At 38.2% G+C, this 16,660-nt stretch overlaps 1 protein-coding gene across 1 annotated transcript in view; it reads left to right on the top strand.

The window, feature by feature from the left end:
* themis (thymocyte selection associated) overlaps positions 1-16,660 on the top strand; it is a 47,822-nt gene that overhangs the window by 13,829 nt on the left and 17,333 nt on the right. Inside the window, exons 2-3 of the mRNA XM_043683711.1 lie at positions 11,162-11,320; positions 14,631-15,086. Of these exons, the coding sequence (XP_043539646.1) occupies positions 11,162-11,320; positions 14,631-15,086 (615 nt within the window). The remainder of the gene's footprint in view (positions 1-11,161; positions 11,321-14,630; positions 15,087-16,660) is intronic.

Here is a 16,660-nt window from a genome sequence, read left to right on the forward strand (position 1 = left end):
CTTGTGACTCAAGGAGTGCTACCAATTAAGGCTCAATCAACAAGGGATAGAATCCCACTGTGGCAAATGGTGAAATTTCAATAAATCTGATTGGTCCTAGCGAGCTGTTCAATTGTATCAGAATGCTACAAAGTCTAAGAAACCAGAAGGGCCACTTGGTGTCAACCTAGGCACCACAACAATACATCCCTGTTGACCCTGAAAAATCCCGCTTACCAACATTTGGAGTTTGTGCCACAATTGGGAGAGCTGTCACACCGACTAGTCAAGCAACTTTCTCATACTTTCTGTAACCTGTGCTTCAGCGATTAGCACTATCAAGCAGCACTTGCAAAATAATAAACTGCTCACTGGTAGCCAGTTTTGGTACTGTCAGGGCCATTAGCACCTGACCTCATTATAGCCTTGGTTCAAAAATGGTGAAAAGAGCCGAACTCCAGATGAGAATCACTGCCTTTGACATCAAGTATTTGAACAAGTGTGACATTAAGGACCGTCAGTGAAACTCAGGGGAGATCCCTACCGGTTAGAGTCCTGTATGGCACAAAGGAAAATATTTGTGGTTTTTGGAAGTTAATCTTCATAGTTCCAGGACATCTCTGCAGGAGTTCCTCAGGACCAATCATCTTCAGCTGCTTCATCAATGACCTTCCCTCCATCATAAAGTCAAAGTGGGGATAATCACTGATGACTGCACAGTATTCAGCACCATTTATGACTCCTCAGATACTGAAGCTGTCCATGTCCATGTGCAGTGAGACCTAGACAGCATCCAGATTTAGGCTGGCAGGTGGCAGTTAACATCTGTACCACATAAGCGACAAGCAATGACCGTCTCCACAAGAGAGAATCGCTTGCAATTCAATGGCATTATGACTGCTGATTCCCTCATTGTCAACATGTGGAGAATTACCGTTGACCAGAAATGTTTGCCTTTTATGTAACCCCTATGTTTCTTGTATCGGATCAAAATAAGAAAAATGAATAAAGGCAAAATTGGAACAAGAACTAGCAATTTAAAAGATAGCAAAAGCAGATGGGGAAAGGCATATTCAGGGCTCATTGATTCTAATTGCTGAGCAATTTTTTTTTGTAGCAAGGGCTGCATGTAAGGGCGACAATTCAAGTAATTTAAAAACCACTGCAAAGAACTATTTTATCTTCATTTGGGGTTTGGTTCATGGAAGATGCTTTACAATTGTTAATTAAACTTTCAGATTCAATGTACAATATGAAGGCAATGTGATGGTGCTCCTGTGTGCTTTGCTAGCAGTTAATTGTATGTGAATCGATTCCTACAGCTTCTCACAATGATTTGCTGACCTTCCATGACTTGGCTGTTAACTTTAGCTGAACGGTACTTGCCTTACTTCTCAGTCAGAACTTTGTGGTTTTAGGTCATGTATAATCCAGCTGATGTATCATACCCATACTGAGGTGCCATCTTTCCATTGAGCTATTAAACCAAATCCTTGCCTGTCAGTTGTGAGACGTGAGGAATCCCATTGCATAAATCAAAGAACATTGTCACTGCTATATACCCTTTTACCAACACTCATTAAAACATTTTTTTTCAGTTGATTATTGTGTGGCTGTTTGTGAAATCTTACTACTTGCAAATTGCTTGCTGCCTTGCCCTGCTAGACAGTATTGACTACCTTTAAGATTGCTGCTGGTGTTCCTTCTGCCCCACTTTGAAATAAAACAACATCTCTGCAAATCTTCCAGAAGATATCACAACATCGCACTTCTGTCCTTATCTGAGTGTGCTAATCATCACCTGAGGGCAGATGTCAGCTCTGTTTCCTGTATGAATCCAACCTCCATCAATAAAGTGTTGCGTGCGTGCATTTTTTGTAGTAATAATGCTATGAACCTACTATCTCTTAACACTGTACTTTCCCCACATATATGTACAGACCTTTCTTTTATCTACAGCTTCCTTTGTGTTGTGGTCTCTTTGTGCTCTTCAAAAGTGCAATGGAATCTTGCTTCTGAGTAGCCTGATCGTGCCTTCCATGTGTCACCCTGCTGTAAGAGGGAAGGCCAGAGGCCAACAGTGTGCTGTCTCCAGAGGAACAGTTGAGATTTCTGGACAGACTTGTCCTCATTATTTTCTCCTCCTCATAACTTCCAACAGCTATGAGGAAGAAATCCCTTTTTGGCTAATTTTGCTGTTCATTTTCACTACCTTCCATGATCTCCTGTTGCAAGGTGCATATACAAAAAAAAAGTTGCTATGAATGGATGGGCATTACTTCTTTGGGGGTAAAGAAAGCACAATGGGGTTATAGTCGAATGTTGTTTCATAGGGTGACTTACTGACCACCTGGGAATTCAGTCACCAGTTCACCACTGTTGGTCAATTGGGGACATGGTCATCTCCCTTTGAAAGAGCTAAGCACCTCTGCAAAAAATCCGTGACCACCTTCTGAAGAGGGTTGAGGAGCCAAATACTGAAAATCTCCTCTTCACTTGGCTTCTTCTGGTTGACATGTGCACTAGTTTGTCCCCCAACAAATAGCGTTCATGAGGAGAATGTTGGCACTTAACTGTGTGTCATGTTTTGTTGGAAAGGTGAGCCTCTATTAGCATTTTAAAGTGGTGGAAGAAATTGATACGGTTAAATGTGTAAGTTTAGCCATTAAGGGTACTGTTTAACCATGATACAAGGTGGTGCTCGAGAATGTTTTTAACTAGCATGCACTATGAAGCATATTTGTCTTTAGAGTGCACAGCACAAAGTGGTATCCAGGGTTGACGAGGAAGAAAACCAAGGCCATCCATTTTCTCTTATTCCCTCATGGGATGTAGGCATCACTGCATTGTTGCTCACTTTTTAATTGCCCTTAAACTGAGAGAATTGCTAGACTGTTACAGAAGGCAGTTAAGTGTCATGTCACATTGCTATAACATGCTGTCACATGTTAGCCAAACTGAGTAAGATGACAGACTGCCTTCCCTGAAGGACATTAGCAAATCAGTTAGATTTTCTACAGTAATGGTCAATGGTTTCATGTTCACCCTTACTAATGGACCAGGCCAGACACACCTCAAAATATTTTAAGAAGGTAGCCCAGACCCTAAAGTTTTCTTATTTTAAAGGCAGATGTGAAATGGATATTTCAGGAGTGATGCAGCTGGTCAAATCACTCGACTTTAAGCAAACAAAATGTATTTAACCCTACAGTTGAACCATGAACAAAAGAAAACAGAATTTAGAATAACTTAAATATTTGAAAACCCAATTGACTCAATGTAGCAACCTAACTAAGGAGCTGTTCCAATTCCCGTAACACCCCTTGGCAAAATGTAAATTCAAACTCAGGTTCTTATAGGCAAGATTTCAGAAAGAAGGCCAGTCAGGAACCATCTGCTGAAGCTTGGAATCTTTCTCTGGACTGCAGCAGCTTCTCACTGTTACAATTAACCGAAACTTGAAAAAAAAACTGAACTGGGAGAACTACCATTGTAAACTAGGTTCTTGCCCAGACATTTTGGCACCTCTGCCTTTGCCATCTCCCTTGGGGGAAAACAATGACCTTTTTAAAGTGATAGCATCATCACACTAAGATGAGCTTTTACTTCCACATTTTGTTAATTGAATTTAAATTCCATTAGAGTCATAGAGTCACACAGCATGGAAACAGACCCTTCAGTCGAACCAGTCCATGCAGCCAGTAATCCCAAACTAAACTCGTCCCACCTGCCTGTGCTTGGCCCATGTCCCTCCAAACATTTCTTATTCGTGTACATATCTAAATGTCTTTTGAATGTTATAACTCTACCAGCATCCACTACTTCCTTTTGAAGTTCATTCCACACACGAAAACCTCTATAAAAAAGAAGTCCCTCGTGTATTATTTAAATCTTTTCTTCCTCTCACCTTAAAATTATGCCTTCTAATCTTGAAGTCCGTCCCCCAGGGAAAAAACACCTGCTATTCATCTTATCTATATCCCTCATGATTTTATAAACCTTTATAAGATCATGTCTCGACTTCCAGTGCTCCAGTGAAAAATGTTCCAACCTCTCCTTATAATCAGATGTCCGCAGCAGGACTATGAATGTATGTTCTCATGACATTTGTCATGTACTCTGGATTTCTAGTCCAGATGTTACAGTGACACCATCTGCTCCTCTAATTGCCTCCTTATCTGGGTGAGGTCCTTGAATATTACCTGTTTCTTGTCGGAGACACGAGTGAATTTCCTGGATGACCTATTGATGCCCACACCTGGTGTCTTCACTAGAATTCAGCCACCTCAACATGGGCATGGTAATTTGAACCACTGAAGTTCTGTTTTTTTTCTTTGCTTTTGAGCTAAACCTTGTTGCATGTTTGGTGTTTATGTTGTCATAATTATAAATATTTTGTGAGTCATGCAATTAACTTATCGGAAAGGTGAATTAGCCAAGCATTGTTCCTTTGCTCGTTATCCCTTTGCTGAAGTGTGGAGATTGATCTATGCTTATATTTGTTTCACGTGGGATTTATGCCAATTACTATTCCAGGGGTTATGCAAATGACCTGACTCAGGGAACTGTTATGTAAATACCTCCTTGAGCCACCAGCGAGTACAACAACTAACATTGGAGTGAAATTTGTGCAACATTCTGCCTTTTAATTTGGGGTCATTATCTTGTTCCATGCTTTTCTCTATAAAAGCAAAGACAATGCTGAGATTTAATCATTCAAGACTGAAAATAACCTAAAAGCAAAATATTGGGAAAATAGACTGAATATTTTAAAAACTTAAAGCAATAGGTATGCTGGGCTGTAAACGTTTGTTGAACAAAAGCAAAAAAAAAACAAATCTGAGGACGATTATTAAAATAAAAAATGTTGGTAAATGTAACTTGACATTTCATAGATAATTTATGAACTGGGCTGTAATCAATTGCATAAATTGGAGATTTTGTAAAACCACTGAAAAGAAATATATTTCTGACTTAGTAGAAAGTAAAACATTTACATAATCAGCAATGACACAATGAAGATTATCTGTGTTGCGTAGTCATGTTACGACCCTTTTTTTAGCTGTTTAAATTTGACGTTACTAAATTAATCTATCCTGTGAAAAGAAACCTGATTTTTTTTGGCTGATGTCTAAAATTGATAGCATTTTGATATAAAATTAAGATCAGATGTCTTGTAGAAAATAATTTCTACTTTTACATGTTTCTTTAAGTCAGATTGACAATAACTAGTATTCAAATTTCATATGTAAAATATAAATAAAAATAAACTTAGCTGAGGAATTCAGTACACAAATAGTTAAAAATAAAAAGCACAAAACTGAAATGTAGAGAGGGATTACAGAATAGAAATTAGAACATCCTTTGTTTTTGAATGCTAGAAGTCTGTATCAGAAAATCAAAGGAACACTTGAGCTCAAATGAATTATTAACCAAGTAAGTGGTGTAATTGAAAATCTTTATAATGATAGATGGGCTGTGCTAGGAAAGAGTAAACGCTAATGAGTAAATTAGACAAGAAATCCTTTTAGAACAACATTTATCGCTAAATATATAGGAATGAAAAAATGTATCAGCTCAAAAACATGTTTCAACATCAAATTCCTGTGTTAAGAACCAGTTTAACTATATGTTAACATTTTGATATTCATAATTACATACCTGTACTTCACATTGGTCAGAGTCAGTATTTCATGCACTAGGTAGACATTTAGTATTGTATTATTTTTATTCATTATACGGATCTAAGCTTTGCTGAGAAGGCTAGCATTTGTTGACCTTTCCTAGTGAGAATTATAGAAGCCATCAGCAAAACTGAAGCTCTTTGACTTGTCGTGGCTGTGCTGGATTTGAAAGAACTGTTCTATTTAATCCCAAACCCTTGCAATTTGCCACTCTTCCAGTCTTTTCAAAGTTTCAAAGATCCCCTCATTCTTTCAAGCAGTGTATTCCAAATGTCAGAAATCTTTTCTGTGAAGGAATATCTCCTTGTTTTCACTTTAGACTTAAAATAAAATGACAAAGTAATGATGCCTCTGGTTATCAGAAGAAGTTTCCTGTTTCTGGCACTTCCAAAGCTCATCATAATTTTGAAAACCACTTTTGAAAGGAGAGCAGTCCTTATACAGAGAAGTTTAAGGGGATACCAAGAAGCTATCCTTGATATGGTGCTGGACCAGTTTATTAGACTACTGTGATGCTTAAATGGTGAAAGTGCAGTAGATTAGATTCCCTACAGTGTGGAAACAGACCCTTCGGCCCAACCAGTCCACACCGACCCTCCGAAGAATAACCCACCCAGACCCATTTTCCTCTGACTAATGCACCTAACACTCTGGGCAATTTAGCATGGCCAATTCAACTGACCTGCACATCTTTGGACTGTGGGAGGAAACCGAAGCACCCAGAGGAAACCCACGCAGACACAGGGAGAATGTGCAAACTCCACATGGTCAGGCACCCGAGACTGGAATTGAACCCAAGATCCTGGTGCGGTAATCCAGTGCTAACCACTGAGCCACTGTGCTGTCCCCCTCCCCCAAGAGTTCTAGGATTTTCATACAGTGACGTGAGAGGAGGTCACAGTATATTCAAGGCATGGCAGTGTAAACCTTAGAAGGGGAAAATGGAAACAATGTTGTGCTCCTGCAACTGCTATCTCCACTTTGAACAATCATTTGGAAAAATAATAATAAAAGCTATTTTTTTCAGTGCATGTTTCTTCCAATTCATACATAGATTAAAATGCATAAAGAAATAAATGTCTTAGCAAAGTGAAGAGAAACTCAACAAGGACAAAAACATATAATTTGTAATGTGTGTAGCCACATAATTAATCTTGCTTGTGTCTGAATGTCTTCATTAACATTTTTACCTATTGACCCCAGCTCCATTTGTAATGTCTGGGGAATCAATTGATATTCTTTGCAGAAGCTATCACTGCAGCTACACCTGTATATACAATTCTCAAAGGCCTGAGTAAGTGCGCTGTGGAGAATTTAAATCATCAGTAAGCAAGCTGCACCATGATAAGTTATGACAAGAAAACCATATATTTGTAGTTACCTATAATTTGCAGGAGGAGGTTGAGTGAGACAAAAGTTTTGCATGAAGATTGAGAGCGCGGCAAATAAAATCAGACTTGTAACCTCATTTGAAAAGCTAGCAACAAGTATGAAGATAATGGGCTAAGGATATGCTTCATAGCTTTTTATTATTGTTGTGATCTGTAATGAGGAAGTTGCTTTGAGCTACATTTATGTTGCGTCCATAACTTGCAATCCATTTTATCCAAAGTTTCTGCTGCACTTCCAGCAAAGTTAATAGTGGCTCCTACAAGGTTACAATCTATCATCAAAATAATGATGAGGCTATGGCATTCATCATTGTTTATACACTAATATTAGAGCAGGCAAAAGATAGTGGTGGGCTTAAATACAGAAATCCTGAAGTTACTCCCTAATACATCTGCTAGTAGTTTTATGAAAATATCATCTTGCTGTCTGAATGGGGTAGCATTGAAGCATTTCCACAGCAGATCCAAGCTCAACTTGCCACAGAAGGTTCAATCTTGTTTGTTTCAATCTAAGTGCCTTTTTAACATTAAATGTGTTACTTGCAGCCAGTCAAATTTTCTGGCACTGAAATGTAGTGATTATAAAAGTATAGTTTAATTCTTTCTGGTTTTTAATTGTTAGTAGAGATGATAAAAGTATGATGTTTTCACTTAGTGCAACATTATCAACTCCCACTTTTAAACAAATTATAGTGCAAAATTTCAACATAATTGGACAAATGAGAATCAGACAAAGTGAATCAGGCTAAAGGTAAATAATGTTTGCAGCATTTCTACTGCAATTTATACCCCTTTACTTAGTCATTTAGAACATAGAACAATAAGCACAGCACAGGCCCTTCGGCCCACGATTTCTTTATGAGGTTATATATTCTTTTAAAGTCTATAAAATATATGTTTCAAGTTTAACTAATTGCGTCGTGCCTTATTTCACTTTCTTGTTTAAGTAATTATGTGAAACTACAGAAAACTTTCTGGATTTCCTATTGATGACTTGTACACAAAAGTAAATTGCCTGTGGTACATGACTGCAGAAAATACCTTGTATAATTTATAAGCTTTTTAGTAAAGATCTTTGTACGAGCTAACAAATATTATTAAGTACATTGTGCAGTTGTCAACAGTTTCGCAGTATATCCTGTGTGCCTCATCAAAAGTAAGATAGTTTGCCTTGAATTATTACCACCAAGTAATAACTGTTGTAACAACAAATGTAAAATGGATGCAAAAATTCAAGAGTAGCTCAAATCACTTTTAATTATCCAATTCTTGTGGGAAGGAGTTTGTAAGTGTTTTTAACCAAAAATGTGAAAAAGATCAACTGTGCTTTATGTATTCTTTAGATGTTGCTTACATCTAATTGTGTACACCAAAATGATTTGTTATTGAAATGGCACTTTATTTGGTAAACTTACATATAGAGACATAGAGATGTACAGCTTGGAAACAGACCCTTCGGTGCAACTCATTCATGCCGACCAGATATCCTAAACCAATCTAGTCCCACGTGCCAGCATCTGGCCCATATCCCTCCAAACCCTTCCTATTCATATACCCATCCAGATGCCTTTTAAATTTGTAATTGTACTAGCCTCCACCACTTCCTCTGGCAGCTCACTCCAGACATATACCACCCTCTGCATGAAACAATTGTCCCTTAGGTCTCTTATACTCTCTCACCCTAAACCTATGCCCTCTAGTTCTGGGCTCCTCCACCCAAGGGTAGAGACTTTATCTATTTATCCTATCCATGCTCTTTGTGATTTTATAAACCTCTATAAGGTCACCCCTCAGCCTCTGAAGATCCATGGAAAACAGCCCTAGCTGATTCAACCTCTCCCTATAGCTCAGATCCTCCAACCCTGGCAACATACTTGTAAATCTTTTCTGAACCCTTTCAAGTTTCACAACATTTTTCCGATAGGAAGGAGACCAGAATTGCACACAATATTCCAACAGTCGTTTAACCAATGTCCAGGACCTCCCAACTCCTGTACTCAATACTCTGACCAGTAAAGGAAAGCATACTCCTTCACTACCTGCGACTCCACTTTCAAGGAACCATGAACCTGCACTCCAAGGTCTCTTTGTTTAGCAACACTCCCTAGAAACCTTACCATTAAGTGTATCATATTTACTTTCCCAAAATGCAGCACCCCACATTTATCTAAATTAAACACTTCTCAGCCCTTTGGCCCATCTGATCAAGATCCCGTTGTAATCTGAGGTAACCTTCTTCGCTGTGCACTGCACCTCCAATTTTGGTGTCATCTGCTAACTTACTAACTATAGCTCTAGTGTTGAGATGAAACAAACAGATCATTGAGAAGATTTAAGACTTAGCTGCTTTCTCTTCTGTTACCATACAACATACCAAGGAGACTTTCTACGAGGTACAGAAACACAACTGTAAAACCATTTGTAAGGTATTTGAGAGCAATGTAAGATCACTCCTAATCACCTTTCATTTTAGGCAAATGTTTAGTCTTGTCGAGCAATCTTTCCTCCATCATGGCATAACTATAATGATAATTATAGTGACCCCTAACATTCTTGAGGCTATGCTGGCTTTATAATCCTGATGTTGTTTACAAATCTGTTTCTTGCTTTCAGGTATGTAGGGCATTATTAATGATGTATGTTGAGAACGCTCACTATATAGTCAATAGGGCAAAGAATTTTCCTAAGTGACAAAATATTATAAATTAAGAGTTTTCATTGGAGTAATGGAGGTGAAACCCTGCAATTACTTAGCAATAAATTGATCTGTAGTGGGAGGAGTTTGAAGCCAGTCAAGATGGATGATTAAATGGACTTTTTATAATTACCATGCCACACAAGTAAAATTTCTCAAGATAACTTAAAAACAAGCAATTCTTTTTTAAAAGACAAAGAGAAGCTGAAAGGTACTGAAAAACCAAAATCTTTTCTTAAAATCACAACTGCTCCTTTATGAAGTTCAATATAAATTAAACGGCCCTTTGCGTTTAACTGTGTGCACAGAATGCACAACATAATTTAGTCATAAATGAATGGTAAACCGTTCTGTATCTTAGCTCAAATTCAGTTTGATATTTAAATGAAACTGGTGTTTTTTCGCTCCAGGGTTGCCTGGATGCAATGGAAGAAATAAGATGGATGCAATGGAAGAAATTCCAGTTTGAATCACCACCCCTTGTCTTTGCACATTCTGTGCATTTCATTACAGTCTGCCTTGGAACATTAAATAAAATTATTCTTGAAATATGGCCCAAATCTGACCCTGGATATATTTTTTAAAAAAGGTACTTTTGGAGGGTCAGGACTGTTCAGGTGCGTGTGAGCTTAGTAGGGAGTGTCTAAGTAAGAGTTTTCAGGGCGGGGTGTCGGGGTTCAGGGTGGTGGTTAGGTATCCATGTAGGATTGGGGGATATCATTGGAGAGTTAATTGGGTGTGGGATGGGAGGGATCAAATTAATCATTAGCCACATATGGACAAGTTTTAATTGTCTTACCTTTTGTGGGTTGCGATTACCTTTACTCAGTTGGAGCCTTATGAAATATACAACTCTAACATCCCTACGAGAATTTTTCTAGAAAGTTCCAGCCCCTTAGTAATACCTGAAAGTCAGCTGCATCAGGATTTCTGACCTTCCTAGTACAAGACCTGACTCAAAATGATTTTTACTAGAATTATTATGATACATTATGTTTAGAATATCAGTATTTCTGCACTTTATTTCTGGAGATAAAGTCATCTTTGCACAAATAAAAAAACTAAAATTAGGTTTTGGAGAAAATATAATTTATTCTGTCATAATATACATGAATCATATTTATTAGGGGTGTAAAACTGCAATGTAATGGGCTATTTGCAGTATAAAAGTTTAGACTGATATTATAAACTTTCAAATTGTTAGCCAGAGATATTATTTCCTCATCATTAATGTCAGCATTTTGTTGTATTCAAAAATGTTGATATGTATATGATGTCCATTTCCTACTTTTGTACTGATTCAGAATCTTTAAACAACAAATTCAATCCAATTTCTTCCATTTTCATGATTCTGTAAGCACATTTTAATGACTTAAAAGTTTTAAAAATAATTCTGGAAAATGTTTTTATAGGTTCTGTGTATGAAATGCATGGCCACGAATGTTGCCTGGCTACAGGAGAAGTAATTAAAGTCATTGGTTTCAAAATTGCAAAAATTAAAGTCGAAAATTGTGATGGTACTGAAAACAATGATTTCGCAAATAACGTGGAACTACCACTGGACTACCCAGGTATTTTTATATTTTGCTTGTATATTTTATGGTCACCACCATTAATTCTGTGGGTGGAATTTTCCCCTTCCTGGTGTGGTATGAGCAAAATTGAGAAAGTTGGGAATAACAAAAATCAGTATCTTAGCATTGAGAAACTTCTTGCGGTTTCCTCCTCAAGCCTTAAATGGAAGTGCATTATGTTATTACTTTCTGAGTGAAAAAGATTTTTCTCATATCATCTTTGCTTCTTTTGCACACCATTTCAAATGTATGCCTCCTTGTTCTTGTTCCTTTTACAAGCAGAAACCGCTTCATCCAACTACTCTGTCCAGCCTGCTCATAAATATGGAAATGTCATGCAGATCTGCTCTTGGTCTTTTGCTCTTCTGGAAGAACTGCCCCAATTTCATCAATCTGTCCTCATAAAGTGATGTTTCTCACACATGAAACCATTCCACTAAGTTGCTTCTGCACTCTCCAGTGGATTCATACCTTTTCTTTAATTTGGCACCCACAACTGTACTCTATACTCCAGATGAGTTCTAACAAGTGTCTTGTACAAGTTCAACATCACCTCCTTGCTCTTATACTCTATGCTGCTATTAGTGAAGCTAAGAACACTGTATGCCTTACTCACTGCTGTCTTCACCTGTCCTCTCACCTTCAATGATCTGTGCTAATAAACATCCGGATCCCTCTGCTGCTGCACCCCATTTAGAATTGTACCCACTATTCTAGTCTCTTTCTGTATTTTGACTACTTCTTTTTGATTTATTTCACTTATTTTATTTTTCACTTTTATTTACATTTCTCCGCATTGTACCTCATCTGCCACCTATCCACCATTTACGAACTTGCCAAATGTCCTTTTTTGGAGTTGACCCTGGTCAACTCCACTACAAATCTTCCTTCAGCCCAAAAACAAAGCATTGACCACTACTCTCGGTTTCCTATCTCACAGCCAAGTGTGTATCTATCTTGCTACTGTCCCTTTTTATACCATGACCTATAACAGTCATTGAGTCTTTTGCGTGGCAGTGTATCGCATGCCTTCTGGAAACCCATGTATATTGCATCAACAGCTTTACTCTCATTCATTACCTCTTCAAAAAAATCCAGCAAGTTAGTTAAACACAATTTCTTCTTTAGATATCCATGCTACCTCTTCCTAACCAACCTACTCTTTTCTCATGTGATTACTAATTCTCTAACTAATAATTGTTTCTGGAAAATTCCCCATCAAAGTTAAACTAACTAGTCTGTGATTGCTGGAGTTATCCTTACAACCTTTCCTGAGCTAGGCTTTAATGTTCTCCAGTTTTCTGGTACCTTCTCTGAGTTCAGAGAAAACGGAAAGATAATGGTCACTGCCCTGGAATTTCTACCTTCACTTCCTTTCAAATCCTTGAATGCATCTTATCCAGTCCCTAGTGCCTTGTCAATATTAGATGCCAATATTCTATCCAAAGCTTCTTCCTTATTACTTTTGAACTCCTATAGCGAGAGACTTCCTTCATCTGACACCATGGTCTGGGTAGCATCCTCCTCTTTTATTTTTATATATAGACAGCTGTAAAGCATTCATTTAAAATGTCAGCTGTACCCCCTTTATTTGTAAATTCCCTTTTTGGTCTCTGATCATCCCTACTCCTCCTTCAGCCACTCTTTAATTGCCTATGTACCTATAGAAGACTTTGGAATTTCCCTTTGTGTTAGCTGCTTGTCCTTTCTCATAGTTACTCTTTGCTTTTCCTAAATGCTTTTTCATACCTCTATTCCCCCCAAAAATGATTGGCATTCTTGTGGAGTTCCAATTGTATTTTTTGCCTTTCACTTGTCAAAGGTACATCTTTCTAATGTTAATTTCTACCTTCTCTGTCATCTGGGAAGCGCTGGATTTCTTTGTCCTACCTTTTCCGTGATAGGGAATATACCTCAAATGTACCTGGATCATCTGCTCTTTGAAGGTGGCCCATCATTCTGTTCCTCTTTCTTATGCCAACCTCTTGTTTCAGTAAATCCTATTCTTCAGTCAGTTCTGTTTTTACCTCCTAAAGTCAGCTCTCTGCCAATTGATTTTTCTTACTCAGGAATGTTGCATGTTATTCTTCAACACCATTCCAAAACTTATGATACAATGTCACTGTTTCCTAAATGTTAACCCCTAAGAACTGGAGCAGACTAGGCACCAAAAATCCCAATTGACGCAAAATTTTGACATTCCACTCCATTGCCCATACACTAAATTGCACCTAGCCCTTTTCACTCATCACCCTTTGTATCCCGGCAAACGTCAACTCTGGGCTGGCAAGACTTCAATTTTAATGTTCTTATTTTCCCAATCCCTACATTAGCCTAAGCCCTCCTTCCTTGGTGACCTCTTTCAACTCTGCAACATTATGATATACCTGCAATGTTTCAATTAGGACCTCTGTTCCTTCCCAGGTTTAATCATTTAACCAATCACACCTCTTTCTGGTCTTAAGATGCTTCTAGTTAAGTATTAAGTCATTTTTCCTTTTGTCACTGGGTGTAAATTATTGTTTGTTAAAACCTCAAGGAAGCATTTTGGGATGTTTTACCACATGATATTTGCTGTATACATTAGAGCTGTAAGGTAAATATGTTGATAAATAATTTGATGTAATTTGCACATGTATATGAGCAAGTACATCACATTTTAGGCACAGAAATGTCAGTATTCAGTATGCTATTACATCCCTAATTGTTTCCAGGAAAAAGGAAGTGATAATGAAACATTTCTAAAATCATTTCTGCTCTAACTGTGAGAAAAATGTTAGCAAATATAGTTTGTTGAGTGAAGTGCAATTTGCACTGCAAAAACTTGAATTCAATTGCACTGATTTTGTGATGAGATGTATAGCATGCAGAATCGTAAAATTGCTATCAAAGGCTGCATTTGGACCGTTGTGCAAATATTTCGGCATGAAACAATATTTTAGTGTGACGTAATCGGTAATTTGGTTTACACAATGTCTTAAAAACGTTTTGGCAGTAATCTATAATTGGTGAACAACAAAAGCAATAAGTTCAAAATGGGCATGTTTAATATAGAAATAATTTATGCATAACATAAGTGGTTTAAATTTTGCTTCAGAATCTAATTGATACCCATGACATTGATCTGATCTGGGTCTACATGGAAATTCAAGCAAAGTTGCATCAATATGTGAAACCATCTGTATGTATTTGCTGCAACAACCAATACATGTAAAGGAAATAAATTGATATAGCATTTAAGCTATACCATGTGTTTGGATATAGAAGTTAACATCTGACATTTAACTTTGAATGATTCTTGCATCAGGTTTCTTCAAGATTATTGCTGATCCAAGCCCCTACACTAGTGTTGGTGACATTACAAAGTCAGTACAAATTGGGCACAATCGTTTGGGCCAGCCTCACTTTTTCAGTGATGTGGATATTCAGGTGGGTGACATCTTAATAACAGAACACGAACACATAGTGCTAAACTCGCTGGCCGAAGTGGATGGAGAGCAGTATGTGAATTGTACTGTTAACAGAGGAGATAAAAATGAGACATTGAGGCTTCCACTGTCCTATGAAGGAACATTTTGCGAATGTGAAGATGACCAGTTTTATACACTGAAGGAGATTATAGAATGGAAGATGCCTAAACACCGAAGGAGAGTTGTGAAGCTTGCAAAAACATTGACTGCTTGGGATCCAAATCCTTATAATGAGTATCTTCAAAATGACCTGAGCCTGGTGCCTGTGTATGAAATACAGGCAGTGATGAAATGTAAGCAAAACATTGCATTTTTTGTCAATTGTATTCTACTTTTTAAGCTAAACAAATAGTTTGAGATTTTCTGCTTTTGCACCTGCCCACCCACAACTTGGGAACCAACTTAACGATAGATAGATAGAATGTGTGGGTTAAGAATAAGAGAGTAAAATACTTGCCAATTTGTCAGCGGTTTATCACAGTCATTCTGTTACAAAATCATAAATTAACACTTGCTATAACAAAGGTCAGTTGTAAAGTAGAACAGAGTGTCAAAACAAAGTCTGCTCTATATAAAAGGAGCATACAAGTGTAGACATTCATAATTCGCAAAGTTAATAGAATCTATACGGTTTTCATTCTCAGTTTAAAAGAAAATAATTGCTAGTTAGGCGAGCATTAAAAATTTGTAAAATTTCAGAAGTGTTTTGCTGAGATGCTTGCCCCACATATAGATTTTGGATTATCTAACAATCACAACTTAATAAATTAAACAAATTTAAAGGGCATCATAGTTAAAATGGCACATAGCTCATTCTGGTCAGTTATACAAGTCTTGATTTATCCAAACCTGTTTTCAGACAAACATACAACCTATGCATGAGCTTGCTGGAGCTTACCTAACATTTGAATCTTCAGTAATTCCCAGGTACTGGTTCATTTGTGATTGGGTAACTGTTTTCTGTCCTTTGTACATTACCCACCAGGGGCAGAAGTTCAGGAATATGCTCACAGACATGCCCTAGCCTTTTAACTGATAGAAATATAGGAGCAATTTCTGAGGTTCCCATAGGCAAACCTACATCCTTGTGTTTGCTCAAAGATGCAGACATTGAGAGTTCAATAAATGCATATTTGATGTTTAGATCTGTGTAGTTATTTATGTAAAGATGAGTCAAAAGGTATAAAATTAGTGTTGCAATGCTTCTCCCGCACCGCCCGTTTCTACCTCCTGCCCAAAATCCACAAACCTGACTGCCCCGGACGACCCATCTGAGAGTTCAATAAATGCATATTTGATGTTTAGATCTGTGTAGTTATTTATGTAAAGATGAGTCAAAAGGTATAAAATTAGTGTTGCAATGCTTCTCCCGCACCGCCCGTTTCTACCTCCTGCCCAAAATCCACAAACCTGACTGCCCCGGACGACCCATCATCTCAGCCTGCTCCTGCCCAACCGAACTCATCTCGGCATACCTCGACACGGTCCTGTCCCCATTAGTCCAAGAACTCCCCACCTACGTTCGTGACACCACCCACGCCCTCCACCTCCTCCAGGATTTCCGCTTCCCCGGTCCCCAACGCCTCATCTTCACCATGGACATCCAGTCCCTGTACACCTCCATCCCCCATCACGAAGGACTCAAAGCACTCCGCTTCTGCCTTTCCCGCCGTACCACCCAGTACCCTACCACTGACACCCTTCTTCGACTGACCGAACTGGTCCTCACCCTGAACAACTTTTCGTTCCAATCCTCCCACTTTCTCCAAACAAAAGGAGTAGCCATGGGCACCCGCATGGGCCCCAGCTATGCCTGCCTCTTCGTAGGGTATGTGGAACAATCCATCTCCCGCAACTACACTGGCCC

This window comes from Chiloscyllium plagiosum, chromosome 3, assembly GCF_004010195.1.
Source record: "Chiloscyllium plagiosum isolate BGI_BamShark_2017 chromosome 3, ASM401019v2, whole genome shotgun sequence".
Classification (NCBI taxonomy): Eukaryota; Metazoa; Chordata; class Chondrichthyes; order Orectolobiformes; family Hemiscylliidae; genus Chiloscyllium; species Chiloscyllium plagiosum.